The 16053-nt window shown below is 42.2% G+C and overlaps 1 protein-coding gene across 1 annotated transcript in view; it reads left to right on the forward strand.

The window, feature by feature from the left end:
* The window catches only part of LOC129703273 (multiple epidermal growth factor-like domains protein 6), a 288963-nt gene that overhangs the window by 268116 nt on the left and 4794 nt on the right, over nt 1–16053 (forward strand). Inside the window, exons 30-37 of the mRNA XM_055645610.1 lie at nt 3914–4045; nt 5107–5235; nt 6418–6546; nt 7281–7409; nt 8488–8616; nt 9154–9282; nt 11537–11665; nt 14552–14680. Of these exons, the coding sequence (XP_055501585.1) occupies nt 3914–4045; nt 5107–5235; nt 6418–6546; nt 7281–7409; nt 8488–8616; nt 9154–9282; nt 11537–11665; nt 14552–14680 (1035 nt within the window). The remainder of the gene's footprint in view (nt 1–3913; nt 4046–5106; nt 5236–6417; nt 6547–7280; nt 7410–8487; nt 8617–9153; nt 9283–11536; nt 11666–14551; nt 14681–16053) is intronic.

Raw genomic sequence — 16053 nt, forward strand, 5'->3', positions numbered from 1 at the left:
CTTGATCTAGAGTGCATGTTATGTTTCGTTTAGTTTAGTTTATTGAATGAATAAGTTCATTGGCCAAGTATGTACACATACAAGGAATTTGCTTATGTGCTCCGCTCGCAAGTAACAACACGACATATAGTAAACAATTAAGAATAAAATATTAAAAAATTAAGAATAAAACATTATAGTTTAAACATGTGAATGAAATAAAATACCAGAGCTAAAGGAGGCTACAGACTTTTGGTTATTGAGTAGAGCTACTGCTCGTGGAAAAAAAGCTGTTTTTAATGTCTGGCTGTAGTGGCTTTGACGGTCCGGAGTCGCTGTGCAGAGGGAAGTGCTTGTCACATGTCACATTGTTACAGGTAGAGTGAAAAGCTTTTGATGCGTGCTATCCAGTCAGCAGAAAGACAATATATGTATACCAAATCGATCCATATACAGTCTATAGATACATGACAAGTGAATAATGTCATGGTAATTCACGTGGTAATTCAATGTGGTAATTCACGTGGTAATTCAATGTGCAAGGTAAATCCAGCAAAGTCTGATCAAGGATAGTCCGAGGGTCACCAAAGAGGTAGAAAGTAGTTCAGCACTGCTCTCTGGTTGTGGTAGGATGATTCAGTTGCCTGATAACAGCTGGGAAGAAACTGATCCTGAATCTGTTGGTGTGCGCCCTCACATTTCATTTGCTCGATGGATGAGGAAATTGTGATATTTGTAGTGAATTTACAACACAAGTGCAGGCCATTTAGCCTTGGAGCACCAGCTGTGTGGCCCTACCGATCACATTTCTTCCTGTATTCATCTAGTTAGCGTCCAAATGTGTTGAGTTTCTGCCTCTTCTCCCCTTTGGGGCAGTGAGCTCGATGCTGTCCAAATGGGCAGATATCTTCCCATCTCTTCTCCCATTTTTATTAATTGCTTTAAATCTATGCCGACTATGTTTTTAGATCGCTCTGCTAAGGGAAATAGATCCTTTCAGTTTACTTCGCCTGGGGCCTCATAATCTTATACAGCTTTGTAGTGAGATGTGTAAGTTTACAAGAGAGGTAGAGTAAATAAGAAAACAATTTTAACTTATCAAATTATTCGTTATTGAACCCTGGCAACATTGTCGTAAATCGCCTCTGCAACCTCTCCAGTGCCATTACATATTAGCTGTAATGTGGCGTTCAGAACTGTATACGGTACTAAAGTGGTGACATGCAGTGCCATTTCTTGTGAAATGTCTCTCTCCTGTCCTTTCTCCATCCCCCTCCCGCGTTGACAGAACGATTAAATAAATGTGATGGCTCTGTCCGGACACAAGTGGACACAAATACATTTCCAGAAATCCAAGGGGACCAGGCATCTAATGAAAAGGAGGAACTGGTTAGAAAAAATCAAAAGCTGAAACAAGGAAATGCAGTGGTTGGCTTACCAGAAAGTCACAAAATGCTAGAGTAATTCAGTGACTCAGGAAGCATCTCTGGAGAACATGGATGGGTGATTTTTTTTAGGCCAGGATTGAAGAAGGGTCTTGGCCCAAAATATCACAATGGACAATAGACAATAGGTGCAGGAGTAGTCCTTTCGGCTCTTCGAGCCAGCACCGCCATTCACTGTGATCATGGCTGATCATCCACAATCAGTACCCTGTTCCTGCCTTCTCCACATATCCCTTGACTCTGCTATCTCCATCTAACTCTCTCATGAAAGCATCCAGCGAATCAGCCTCCATTGCCTTCTGAGGCAGAGAATTCCACAGATTCACAACTCTCTGGGTGAAAATGTTTTTCCGCATCTCCGTTCTAAATGAAGAATAAGGTGTAGGTCATTTAGACTGTGGCCCCTGGTTCTGCACTCCCCCAACATCGGGAACATGTTTCCTGCCTCTAGCGTGTCTAATCCCTTAATAATCTTAAATGTTTCAATAAGATCCTCTCTCATCCTTCTATATTCCAGTGTATAAAAGCCCAGTCGCTCCATTCTTTCAACATATGACAGTTCAGCAATCACCTATCCATGTTCTCCAGGGATACTGAGTTACTCCAGCATTTTGTGTGTTCCCCATGGTCCAGTCTGTCTATCCCTGTCAGAGCATTTTAACGTTCCCCTCTCATTCTTCTAAGCTCTAGTGAAGTCAACACAATATCTCTCTTCATTTGATAGTCAAGCCATCCTGGGAGTCACTCTGGTCATCCTTCTCTGCTATACCTCAAGGCCTAGTGCATCTGTATTATATAAGGCCATCAAAATTACACTCAATAATCCAGGTATGGTCTCACCAAGGGCCTATCTAATTGTGGCACGTACTTCAGTACTCAAAACCTTTGTAGTGAAGGCCAACACACTATTTTTATTTTTACTTACTGGCTGTACCTCCATCTTTATTCTCAATGACTAGTGTACAAGCAGCTTCCTTTGTACATCAGTATTTCCCAATCCATCGCCATTTAAATAATGTTCTGCCTTTCAGTTTTAGCTGCAGAAGTTGAAAACTTCACATTTATCCCTGTAACACTGAATCTGCTCTGTACTTGCCCAGCTTGTCAAAATGGCCTCAAAGCCCCTTGGTTCCTTCTACATCACTCAGACTGCAAGTTCATCTCTCCAACAACATTCTTTTCAGTAGGAAGAAGGACCCCAACTCAAAATGTCACCTATCTATGTGTACTCTAGTTCCTTGTTATTAGATTACGGGGAAGATGTTTTGCTTGGCTGGTAGTCTGCAGAATATGGGGTCATAGGATGTGGAGTAAGATATTGCAAAGCGAGATGAGGAAAACCTCTTAACTCAGAGGGTGGAGAGCTTGTGTTATTCTCTACAATAGAAGATGGTGGATGTCATGTTACTCAGTATATTTAAGTAAGGTAGATGGATTACTGCACACAAAACATGTTAAGTGGTATCAGGTGAAAGGGGGGATGTAATTGAATTCAAGGATTTGCTGAATGACAGAACAGGTTTGAAGAGCTAGGTGGGCAACTCCTGCTCCGATTTTCTATATGTCCACATGCATCTTACCTTTTTCTGTCTCTTTCTACATTAATTGTCCCTCAAATATTAGACAGTAGATGACATTACCTAGAGAACAGAGAACAAACAGCACAAAACCTGGCCGTTCAACCCGCAATGTCTGTGCCGAACATGATGCCGATAGATTAGATGTATATATCAATCTGAAGAAAGGTCCCGACCAGAAACGTTACCGGGCCATGTTCTCCAGGGATGCTGCCTGACCTGCTGAGTTACTCCAGCACTTTGTGTCTTTCCTTGATAAACTAGCATCTGCAGTTCTAGATTATTGATGGATTAGATGTATCATTGGCCTAGCATTTGCAGTGAGCGGCTAGCTATCATCATTGAGCAAGGACATATAATTAACTTTAGCATTTATATGGCACAGGTTGCCCGCTGGTTGTTAGGCAGATAAGGACACAACACAGGTGGTCGGGGGTGGCACAGTGTGCAGTGGTAGAGTTGCTGTCTTACAGCAACAGGGACCCGGGTTCGATCCCGACTACGGATGCTGCCTGTACAGAGTTTGTACATTCTCCCTGTGACTGCGTAGGGGTTTTCTCTGGCCTGCTCCGGTTATCTCCCACAATCCAAACACTACAGGCATGTAGGTTAATTGATTTAAGTAAAATTGTTAAGTTGTCCCTAGTGTGTAGGATAGTGCTGGTGTACGGAGTGATCGATGGTCGGTGCGGACTCTGTGGGCGAAAGGGCCTGTTTCCGTGCTGTATCTCTACAGTCTAAAGATACAAGAAAATAAGAGTTGAAACATGACTAGTCGACCAGGCCCCTCAACCCTGCCCTGTCTTTCAGTATGATTGTGGCTGATATCACCCAACTAATGCCGGTGTCTCCAGGAGATAAGGAAAGTAGGAGCATTTCCATCTGCTGACCTTTGTTCTGCATTCCTTTCAGGTTGTCCTCCAGGCACCTATGGACAGAATTGCAACCAGGTGTGCCAGTGCTCAGGAGTGAATGAAGAGTGCCACCCTGTTACTGGACACTGCACCTGCCTTCCTGGCTACCATGGGACCAAGTGTGATCTCCGTATGTATTCAATGGATTTGCAAACATTAGTCTCTGCTTTACAGGAGTCTGTCCATTTCTCCACCTTCTGGTCTTCTTTACTTTGCAAAATCATTAATTAATTGATCATGAAAAAAAAATTAGCTTGCAAAATCATTAACACAAAAGTGTTAAATATTTACATTCATAATAACCTCCCAAATGTAATTTTCCTTATCTATCGCTCATACATTTTATATTTTACTTTTTAATGAAGTATTAAGTTAAACTATGTAGATCCTTTGTAAAAATAATTACGGTACTAACAGTAAATATAATTATTATATTTGTGTGTTGTCATAAAATTTGCAATGACAAAATTCACTTGTAGAAATTAACATTGATCAGTTATATCAATTGTTTCTTAGTTTTAGTTTCAGAGATACAGCACAGAAAACAGGCCCTCCGTCCCACCGTGTCTGTGCCAACCTGCGTTCTTCGCACACTCGTGCTATCCTACATACACTAGGGACAATTTACAATTGCACCAAGCCAATTAACCTACAAACCTGTACGTTTTTGAAGTGTGGGAGGAAACCTGAGCTCCCGGAGAAAACCCACGTAGATCATGGGGAGAATGTACAAGCTCAGTAGTCAAACACCCGTCGTCAGGATCGAACCCAGGTCTCTGGCGATGTATGCCAGCAGCACTACCGTTGCGCCACCATGCCACCCTATCTGAGGCATATACTAGATAACTCAAGCATTCAGTATAACCCATTCACAAATAAGCCTCTCCTTTAATCTATACAGTATACATCGTTGTCAGGTTACAGTTCTTAGTCTTAAAAACAATGTTTGATGTGTATACCTATAGGCAAACGAATCTGTGGTTCTAACGAGGTAAATAAATAATTCTATAAAACTGTACTGCTATTGTGTTTGAGCTGAAACCCCACGGGCAATTTTAGGATATTAGACGTACTATCAATAAAGTTAAATTAATGGCTCACAAAATGATCAATGGCAGCAGGATTTATTAATTGTGTGTATTCGTGTAAAATGATACGAAAGCTCTGAGAGTGAATAGACTTGCCTTTCAGAATGCCCAGAGGGGACCTATGGCCCATACTGCCGAGAGAGATGTAAGTGTCAAAACGAGGGTCGGTGTGACACTGTGACTGGAACCTGCCACTGTCCTCCTGGATTTATTGGAGCCGATTGCATGGTTGGTGAGTTACATGTCCCAAACGTCCGATAGAATCATTTATGAGAATAGCAAGTGGCAGAAATTAAACCAGAACATTTGGTAAACTCTTGTAAATGGTCGTGCTACAGTGAATACATACATATGTTAGACACAAAAAACTGCAGATGCTGATTTACACAAGAGGAGATAAAGTGCTGGAGTCAATCTCAGTGGGTCAAGCAGCATCTCTGGAGAACATGGTTAGATGATGTTTCGGGTTGGGACCCTTCTTCAACCAGATGTGTTGGTTGGGCCAGGATATGCTTCTTCAAGGTATCCATTGACACCATCACGCATTCTCACAGCACAAGCAGCGCAGTCAACATATTTTATAGAGCCACCTCTCCATTAATACCATCAGGGAGTTCATCAACAATTCAGACTAGGCTCAGTTTCCTTTATGTAATGTTCAATGAGCTTTAATTTCAGAGACTGAGCCTGATCGTACCAATTGGACATCATTTGGAATAGCTGTGTTAAAGATGACAGTGTTAAAATTGGAGGAACAACAGCTCATATTTTGCTTGGGTAGTTTACACCGCAGCGGTATGAACATTGACTTCTCCAACTTCAGATAGCCCTTGCTTTCTCTCTCCATCCCCTTCCCCCTTCCCAGTTCTCCCACCAGTCTTACTGTCTCCGACTTGCTGGAAACTTACTAAAAAACCCATTTACATTTACGTCCAAGTCACTTATATATATCACAAACATCAGAGGTCCCAAGCACAGATCCCTATGGAGCTTTTTAGTTTCATGCTATCAAACAGCGGAAGGACTATAGATGATTGTAATCGTACCGTCCACAGTGTACAGATACAGAATAAGGGGTATAACATTTAGTGCAAGATAAAATCTAATAAAGTCTGATTAAAGATAGTTCGGTCTCCAATGAGGTAGATGGGAAGTCAGGACCGCTCTCTAACTGATGAAAAGATGGTTCAATTGCCTGATAACAGCTGGGCAGAAACTGTCCCTGAATCTGGAGGTATGTGTTTCCCTGGGAGTTGAGAACTGGACAATGTGCTTGACTATCGCTAGCATTGGTTCTATCAAAGACAAAGCACTAGTTACTCTGAACTATTCTGGTCAATATGCTGATGTTAATTCATACTTTTGTTAATGTCTATATTTCATGGCATGCATTTTCAATATTTCTCCCATCCAGCTTGTCCAGAAGGTTATTACGGGAAAGATTGTATGAAGCTGTGCGACTGTGGTAAAGATGGTCAGTGTGACCCTGTGTCAGGAAAATGTCTGTGTCGGTCGGGAACAGTGGACCCCACGTGCCACACAGGTACTGTAACCTTATTTATTCCAAGCAGTAAGTCAGAAATCATCAGTGTGAAATATGATTTGTATCTTTGATTCTTTCATGGGAAAAATATTCTGAAGCTTGTGCAGTATAAATGTGTAATGTATTTATAATAGTACCTAGTTGATTCTTCCTCCTGGGCTGTGGGTCTATCGCACGAAGAAAACATGAAAGCAAAATCGAGAACAATCTTCATTCCGTTATTGCTCTTGTAGTAATACAGCATTCTCGCATTTTCAAGGTATATGGCAGATACTTAATTGGGTTGTACGTGCTTTATTGCAGGTCCAAATATTCTGTTGCTCTCATAGTTTCTTAGCACACCAGCATGGGAATTTGTTTAAACAATGAGGTTTAGAAATGCCTATAAACACAAGGACCATTCTGTACTGAAGAATATACAGTGACGTTTTACATTGAACATGAAGTATACCCTTCAGGCACTTTATGAGTAATTGTTTCTGACTGAATTCTTTCAAGTGAATTCGTTAAAATTATTTAAATAAACAAAAAATGCTGTAGCTACTCAGCAGGTTTAGCATAAAGGTTAGAAAGTGATTCTGTGCATTTGTGGGTCATTGCATGTGAGTTTCCACACAGCTTCTGCCTGATAAGCTAAGCACTTCAAGCACCTACATACCTGTTTATATTTCAGATTTCTGGTCTCTGCAGCATTTTGCTTTTCTCCTCTTCACTTTGCTATTGGTTTTGTGCAGGTTGTCTAAAGGGAAGATTTGGACAAAGCTGTCTGCAGGTTTGCGCTTGTCAGAACAATGGCATCTGTAACGCAGAAGATGGGGCATGCTCCTGTGGACTCGGGTGGACTGGTGCTCATTGTGAGAAAGGTACATGCAGTAGCTACAGCAGTATGTTTGCTGGGTGACATTCCAGATTCTGGAATGCCCGTTAGATAGGGCACAGATGTCAACAGATTATAGCAACACAGCAATTGTAGCTGGCACAAAATAAGATGAACTCGTGATTACAAGGTAGACACAAAATACTGGAGTAACTCAACGGGTCAGGCAGCACCTCTGGAGAGAAAGAATGGGTGACGTGTCGGGTCGAGACCCTTCTTCAGATTCCATTGACCCCTCCATCGACACTTGTGATTATAAGGGTTTTTTTGGAAGAAGCCTTTGGCAAAAAAGTTTCTGTGCTGGCCTGGAGAAATTTGGAATAAATCTTATATAACATAGCTCATCGATGAATTGTGAGTGTTATAACAAGGAGATATTAGAGTAAATAATGAGGACCATTTAGTTACGATGGGTATATGACATTGTAACATTACAAAGAAGGACAATGTTGGTAATTAATGTTATACTGAAGATTGTGGGGTGGATTGCAGAGAATATTATAGTGGGGAGGGAAGGAAGGTATATCAGAGTTACGGTAAGGGATTGCTGTATCTGCCCTTCAATCTGTTATGTGTTAGGGTCTGCATCAATTGCTTTGTCTTATTCAAACATTTACATGGAAATGAGGGGTTTAGACGATTATGGGCCAACGCAGGTAGGTGGGACTAATGTAGTTGTAGTATCTTGACCAGCATGGGCACGTTGGGCCGAAGGGCCTATTTCTCTACTGCATGACGCTATGACTCTGTGAGGTATGGAGCAATGGTGAAGGGTTTTTCTCCTGGCATTGCACTTTAAAGTACATTGTCAAAGAATAGTATATGGTGCCAGGAATGTCGAGCTATGCTGGGAAAGATGAGAGTTGTTGGGAATTATGGCCAGTCCTGGGAATGTCGGGATATGCGAGGAATGAGAAGCTGTCACGGCAATGTTTAATGTTTTGGGAATGGTGGGTGATAAAGCGATCTATCCTGGAGCTGGTGGCTTGCGGGCAATGAAGGCAGTGGGGTCAACAAAGACACTGAAAAACTGTTTAGTGAAACATTTATTTTGTCTGTGGCAGAATGTCTTGTCGGAAAGTTTGGAGCGAATTGCCAGCAGGAGTGTTCGTGCTTGAACAGTGGAACCTGTGATCGGTTTACGGGGACCTGTCAGTGCTTGGAGGGTTTCTACGGTCCTCTGTGTGAATACAGTGAGTAGACTCGGTTTTTACACCATCTTCCCTATCTGTTAAACAACATGCATTATGTGACAACTGGTCGTGTGGCTTACAAAGGCTTGCTTTGACAGGGTGTTCAAGCAGGCCGAGGTTTGTTAAACCTGCATGGAGATCTGTGCCATGAAAATCACTCTTCTGAAAGTGTTTTTTACTCAGTTTCATTATATATGAAATTAAGTTATCAGTTAGAAGCTTTTAAAACAACTTTCTAGAGAGCAGGTTGAAAACTTGCTGACCATTGAACTTAATCATTAATCATTAAAGTGAATTTTGTTTGAACCCAAACAGCTTGCTGATCAACACTTCAGCCCAATTGTAATAAGCAAACTGACAAACAATTGTACAGAGGTTATTTTTTAAATAAATGTACCTTTGCCATTAAAAAAAAAAGACTCTCTGAAACAATTAATGGTATTACTTCATACCACATAGTAGACATGGTGATGAGATATGATTTAAGGTTGATTGAGAATTACTTTAACCACTGTATTTCATTGGCATCTTTCCTAGGTTGTCCTCTGGGTTTTTACGGCTTACTCTGTGCACACTCCTGTGATTGCAGGAATGGTGCTGCTTGTGATCCCAGCACAGGCCATTGCATCTGCCCACTTGGTTACCAAGGTGATGGCTGTGAAGAAGGTAATGGCTCCTGTGACTATTAATTCATACCACTGCTGATCAGGTGTGAGGGGATTACACGAGCTCTTGTGTAATGGCGAACAGTGTTTAAAATGGGCAAAAAGCTCGACACAAAATGCTGGAGTACCTCAGCGGGACAGGCAGCGTCGTCTGAAGAAGGGTCTCGGCCTGAAACGTCACCCATTCCTTCTCTCCAGAGATGATGCCTGTCCACTCCAGGAATGTTCCTTCAGTATCCGTGTCTATCTTTGGTGTAAACCAGCACCTACAGTTTCTTCATTCACATTTAAAATAGGAAATCTGGGCAATAATATGTGAGAGGGTTAGAAATAGCAATTTATGTGAGGGATTTGGTTTAATTTTTCATTCATGATCCTGTGGATAGTTGGGAAGTGAGATAGAGTCTTGATTCGAACTGGACAATTCCAGCAATTGCTATTTATGATTTGATTTTTATCAGGCAGTGAGAGTGTAGATGCGGTATCTTGATCAGCATGGCACGTTGGGCCGAAGGGCCTGTTTCCGTGCTGCATGACTCGAAGTGAAGTATGGAGCAATGGTGAAGGGGTTACCTCCTGAATTGCACTTTAAAGTTCTTTGGCAAAGTGTGGGAATAGTGTGTGGTGCCTGGAATGTCGAGCTATGATTGGAAAGATGAGAGTTGTTGGGAATGATGGGCAGTCCTGGGAATGTCGGGAGATGCTCGGAATGTGCAACTGTAATGGCAATGTTTACTGTTTCAGGAATGGTGGGTGAGAAAGAGAACAATGTTGGAACTGGTGGCTGGTAGTAGGAATTAATAAATGTCCTTTATTTTTCCTTCCTGTTGCTCATTCTTTTGATTGCAGTGCAAGCTCTGTCCCTGTCCCTATGGCTGTGTAGATGAAATCCTACATTTTTACATGGGAGTGGTATATTAGTTTGATGAAGTGATATAGGTGGATCCTAAATGAACAACAACTTTCATGGATTATTGACCAATAGTATATTTTATCTTTCATTTGTTTATTACTTGCTGGTTGTATTTCTAGTTTCCTTGTATTGTCTTCATCATGCATGTTTGTATGAGGCTTCCCAATCTCAGTCACACCCCTCCTCTCGCTTTCACACTATATACACACATACAAAGAAAGCTCATGGACCTGTCCCACTTGCCGATTTTTTAGGCAACTGCCAGCGACTGTCATAGTCGTAGCAGGTCGCTGAATAACCGGCGACAACCTACGTCATCCTGGCTACAACCTACGACAGCACCTATGTCAGGAGAAGACAAGATACGCTCATTGGCGTCAAACCCACTGTTGCCGAAAAAATGTCAAAATGGTGAAAATTTAGTAGCGACCCGAAATAGGTTACAATGTTTTGCGCGACTGAGGAGAATACTCCCGGTAACCACAGCGAACATGTGGAGACAAACTAGTTGCCTAAAAAATGGCCTAAGTGGGACAGACCCATATTTCACAAAATCCAGAAGATAATGGCAAAGTTAGAAGTATCAGCTAGTCTTTGGCACTATTTAATCCTTTGGGTTGGACTGTTTAATAGGAGTTCTTGAATTCATAAGTGATAGGAGCAGAATTAGGTCATTTGGCCCATCTTGTCTACTTCACCATTCAATCATGGCTGATCTATCTTTCCCTCTCAACCCCATTCTCCTGCCTTCTCCCCATAACTCCTGACACCCGTACTAATCAAGAATCTATCTATCGCTACCTGAAAAATATCCATTTACCTGGCCACCACAGCCTTGTGTGGCAATGAATTCCACAGATTCACCACTCTCTGACTAAAGAAATTCTTCCTCATCTCTTTCCTAAATGAACATCCTTTTATTCTGAGGCTGTGCTCTCTGGTCCTCGACTCTCCCATTTGTGAAATCATTCTCTCCACATCCACTTTATCCAAGCCTTTCACTATTCGGTAAATTTCAATGAAGTCCCCCCCTCGCACTTCGAAACTCCAGCGAGTAGAGGCCCAGTGTCATCAAATGCTCATCATATGTTAACCCACTCATTCCTGGGAATCATTCTCGTCAACCTCCTCTGAACCCTCTCCAGCACCAGTACATCCCTCCTCAGATATGGGGCCCAAAATTGCTCACAATACTCCAAATACCTCGATGCTCCATGTAGTCAACTTCTCCCTTGAACCTGCATGACATTAAAGGTTGTGGGACAGGTTGAGAGGAGGGACAGGTGGGCTTTGTGAATGTTCCATGTGCTAATGTGCAACTATTACATTGTTTGTATTCTAGCTTGTCATGCTGGTTACTTTGGGGAAAGATGTCAGAAAACTTGCGACTGTGAAGGCATCAGTTCATGCAATCCTGTAACAGGGAGGTGCTTCTGCTCACCGGGTAGAACAGGAGATCGATGTGAAACAGGTGAAAATCCTTCTGCATGTTCCTGCATTCTAGTTACAAAATAATAGGCTACCTTATACCTTGATGTTCGCCGATGTACAAGGAGGTTTGGCTGTTAAATCTTTGGAATAGTAGATTGTGGTCCAATAGGATTGCACGATTTAAAAATCATCATTATCTCTCACATAGATATTTGCTGTACAATGAAGTTGTAGAGTGATACTGTACTCTGTGTGGATACAGGCTATTCGGCCCAACTTGCCCACACTGGCCAACGTGTCCCAGCTACACTAGTTCCACCTGCCCGCGTTTGGTCCATATCCATTCAAACCTGTCTAATGGTTTCTTGAATGTTGGGCCAGTCCCTGCCTCAACTACCTCCTCTGGCAGCTTGTTCCATACACCCACCACCCTTTGTATGAAAACGTTACCACTCAGGTCCCTATTAAATCTTTACCCCTTCACCTTAAACCTATGTCCTCTGGTCCTCAATTCACCTACCCTGGTCAAGCGACTCTGAGCATTTACCCGATCTATTCCTCTCATGATTTTATACACCAATCTAAAGGGTCCATTATTTGCTGTGGGTGGGACCTGAATTGCTTGAGAGGGTGATTAACAGCTGAAAAAGTTGAATGTTAGACGGCCATTCACTGGCTGAGAATGATCAAGTGGTGGAATGCAGGAACTTTCATTGAGCAGAATAGTAGGTTTGGTTACATTCAGATATTGCTTGATTGAATCTTGATCAAGAAATTCCAACATTTTGTATCATTTAGTGGGCTTTGGTTTAAATCCAAGTTGTGTCCATCGGAACTCATGGAGAAACTCAGCGGGTGCAGCAGCATCTATGGAGCGAAGGAAATAGGCAACGTTTCGGGCTGCTATTCAGATGGTCCAGAGCAGAGTGAGATAACATTTAATATTGACCTGTGGTGGCAATAGGCAAATTGTTGCAGATCCAGGACATTTCTGAGGCTGGAGCTGATAAGCCCCAGAACTAAACTCTCAAAGCATTTCATAAGGTAGACAAAATTGCTGGAGAAACTCAGTGGGTGAGGCAGCATCTATGGAGTGAAGGAAATAGGCAATGTTTCAGGTCGAGACCCTTCTTCAGACTGATGTAAATGTGGGAAGAAGAAAGGAAGAGGAGGAGCCAGTGGGCTGAGGGAGAGCTGAGAAGGGGAGGAGAAAGTAAGGACTACCTGAAATTAGAGAAGTCAATGTTCATACCGCTGGGGTGCAAACTGCCCAAGTGAAATATGAGGTGCTGCTCCTCCAATTTACGGTGGTCCTCACTCTGGCCGTGGAGGAGGCTGAGGACAGAAAGGTCGGATTCAGAATGGGAGGGGGAGTTGAAGTGCTGAGCCACTGGGAGATCAGGTTGGTTATTGCGAACCGAGCGGAGGTGTTCAGCGAAGCAATCGCCAAGCCTACGCTTGGTCTCACCGATGTAGAGCAGCTGACATCTAGAGCAGCGGATACAATAGATGAAGTTGGAGGAGATGCAGGTCAACCTCTGCCGCACCTGGAAAGACTCATATCACTGGATATACTGTATGTCCTACCAGCTGGGAGTCATAGAAACATAGAAATTAGGTGCAGGAGTAGGCCATTCGGCCCTTCGAGCCTGCACCGCCATTCAATATGATCATGGCTGATCATCCAACTCAGTATCCCGTACCTGCCTTCTCTCCATACCCCCTGATCCCCTTAGCCACAAGCGCCACATCTAACTCCCTCTTAAATATAGCCAATGAACTGGCCTCAACTACCCTCTGTGGCAGAGAGTTCCAGAGATTCACCACTGAGGCAGGACACTGTATATCATTGACAACTATAATTGAAAATCATTATTTATTCAGAAGATACAATTTCTTTTACTGGGAAGGGCATACTCTACATTGTTATAGATGGTGGAAGTTAGGGTAATCCACAAATCTGCATTATTCTTTTGAATAGATAAAATGACTGAATCCTATGGTGTTGTTTCAGGAGTTCTGAATCATAAAGCAACACTGAAATAATCCACTTTGCATGGGAAGAGCACAAACAATTTTCCAGTACATTTTTTTTGTTTTCCGATAACAGTTATTTGTAGAACAATAAATTGTCCTCTGAAAAGCATTTCCCTTCATGTTGCTCAAAAGTAGAAGAAATTGAACCTCTTGAATAAGTAATTTTTTCCCAGCTGTTATCAGGCTGCTGAACCATCCTATCACTAACTGGAGAGCGGTCCTGACCTACCACCCACCTCATTGGAGACCCATGTGTCTGATCCTTGCCTTGATCCGAATATAATAAACACACTCCACGGATGCAAGAATACAGACGTTTTGTTTTTCTTCTCCTCAATTCCTTCACATCCCGGCAACATGTGTCCTCTGACCTTTGACTCAGAGTAACAAGTGATACATTTAAATACAATGAGAGTTACTGTGACATCCTGGACTCGTTTTTATCGGACTTTACTGGACTTTATCTTGCACTTAACTCCCTTTATTCTTCATCCATACACTGTTGATTGTAATCATGTATAGTCTTTTCGCTGACTGGATTAGCACGCATCAAATAAAGGGCCTGTCCCACTTTCACGACCTAATTCACGATCTCTGCCGGGTTTGCACTTGACTCGTACTCGCAGCATGGTCGTCACGAGGTCGTAGGAGGTCGTGGGTAGGTGGTAGCAGACCATGATGCTAGTCGTAGGTACTCGTGGCATCAAGTAGGTCGGGGGGGGGGGGGGGGGGGGAAGGGTTTCTAGCATGATAAAAATGTCCACGGGAAAAAAAGATCATGAATTAGGTCGTGAAAGTGGGACAGGCCCTTAGGTTTTTCATTGTACCTCTACAATGCTAAACTAAACAAGTAGATTTTTAAAAAAAAACTTGTTTTGTTCTCTTCCAGAATGTCGAATGAACAGATATGGACCTAACTGCTCCTTGATCTGCCACTGTGCAAACAAAGCTTACTGTAACCCTGTTAATGGAAGTTGTGCATGTCCATTCCAATGGATGGGGCCAACATGTGATGAAGGTATAATCACAGTCTGCTGTAACATGACAGTAACACAACCAACATCACAAGAAACAAATTGAGCTATAGGTAGATAGAAGGGGAATAATGTTTGACATATATATCAGTGTTCTTTGCAAATGTAATAAGCCTGATGGACAAAGGGGATGGACACAAAAATTCTGGAGTAACTCAGCGGGTCACACAGCATCTCTGGAGAAAAAGAATAGGTGACGTTTGGGTTGAGACTCCTTCAGACAAAGGGGAAACAGTACATGTAGTTTGGAAAGCGTTCAAATAAAGATTACTGCATAGGGTTAGAGCTTATGGCATTAGAGTAACACATTGGTTTGGTTAGAGGATTACTTAAAAACCTAAGAAGAGTCAAGATAAAAAATAATTTTAGGTAAACTATGTCATTGGGATCAGCAATGGGATATCAATCATTTACAATCTGCATCAATGGATTAGATGAAAGGACTGCCTGAATTTAGCCAAATTTATTAATGTCAAAGGAGGACACAAAAGGGATTTCATAAATGAGTCCAGTTGTCAACTATGTGGCAGATAGAGCACACTGTGGGAAATGTGAAGTGATCCACTATTTGTTAGATATAGAGTGATTCAGCACAGAAACAGGCCTTTGGTTTTCTGTGTCCACCCAGAGCATCATGCACCCACGTTTACACTAATTCTACCCGATCCATTTTATTCTCCTCACTTTCCCATCAACTTCCCCTAGAGTCTAACACTCTTCTGCACCAGAGGCGCAATTTACAGCGACCAATTAAATTACCAGCCTGCTTTGGTTTGGGTTTCGGGATGTGGAAGGAAACCAGAGCCCTTGAGGTCATGGGAGAATGTCCAAACCCTGCCCAGGCCGCGCTGGAGGTCAGGATTGAACCTGGGCCACTGGCAATGTTAGCGAGCAGCCCAGCCATCTGTATGAAAAGCAGGATAACATTTAAAGGGAGACAGAATATAAAATGCTGTTGTGCATGGTTCTGGCTGCACATGAAGAACAAAGTTAGCATGAATTGATAGTAAGGAATTAGGAAGACAAATGGAATGTTGCAAAGGGGAAGAGTATAAATGAAAATAAATCTAGCTGCAGATATACAGGGCACTGGTGCGACAATCATTGGAGTTTTGCATTCATCATTTGCCTACTTACTTAAATGCATTCAATTGTATTGGAAGTTGTTTCTTAGGATGAAGGGATTATCTTTCATGTCTATATTTACCAGAGTTTAGGAAAATGAGAGATCTTTATGTTGATACATAAAATATTAAGGGGGACCTGGAATGAATGAATGAATACTTTATTGTCACCACATTTTACATACTTATTTGCATATGTATGCAAATAGTCACCACATAAAGGGCGCTTACAA

Source organism: Leucoraja erinacea, chromosome 14 (genome assembly GCF_028641065.1).
Source record: "Leucoraja erinacea ecotype New England chromosome 14, Leri_hhj_1, whole genome shotgun sequence".
NCBI classification, from domain to species: Eukaryota; Metazoa; Chordata; class Chondrichthyes; order Rajiformes; family Rajidae; genus Leucoraja; species Leucoraja erinaceus.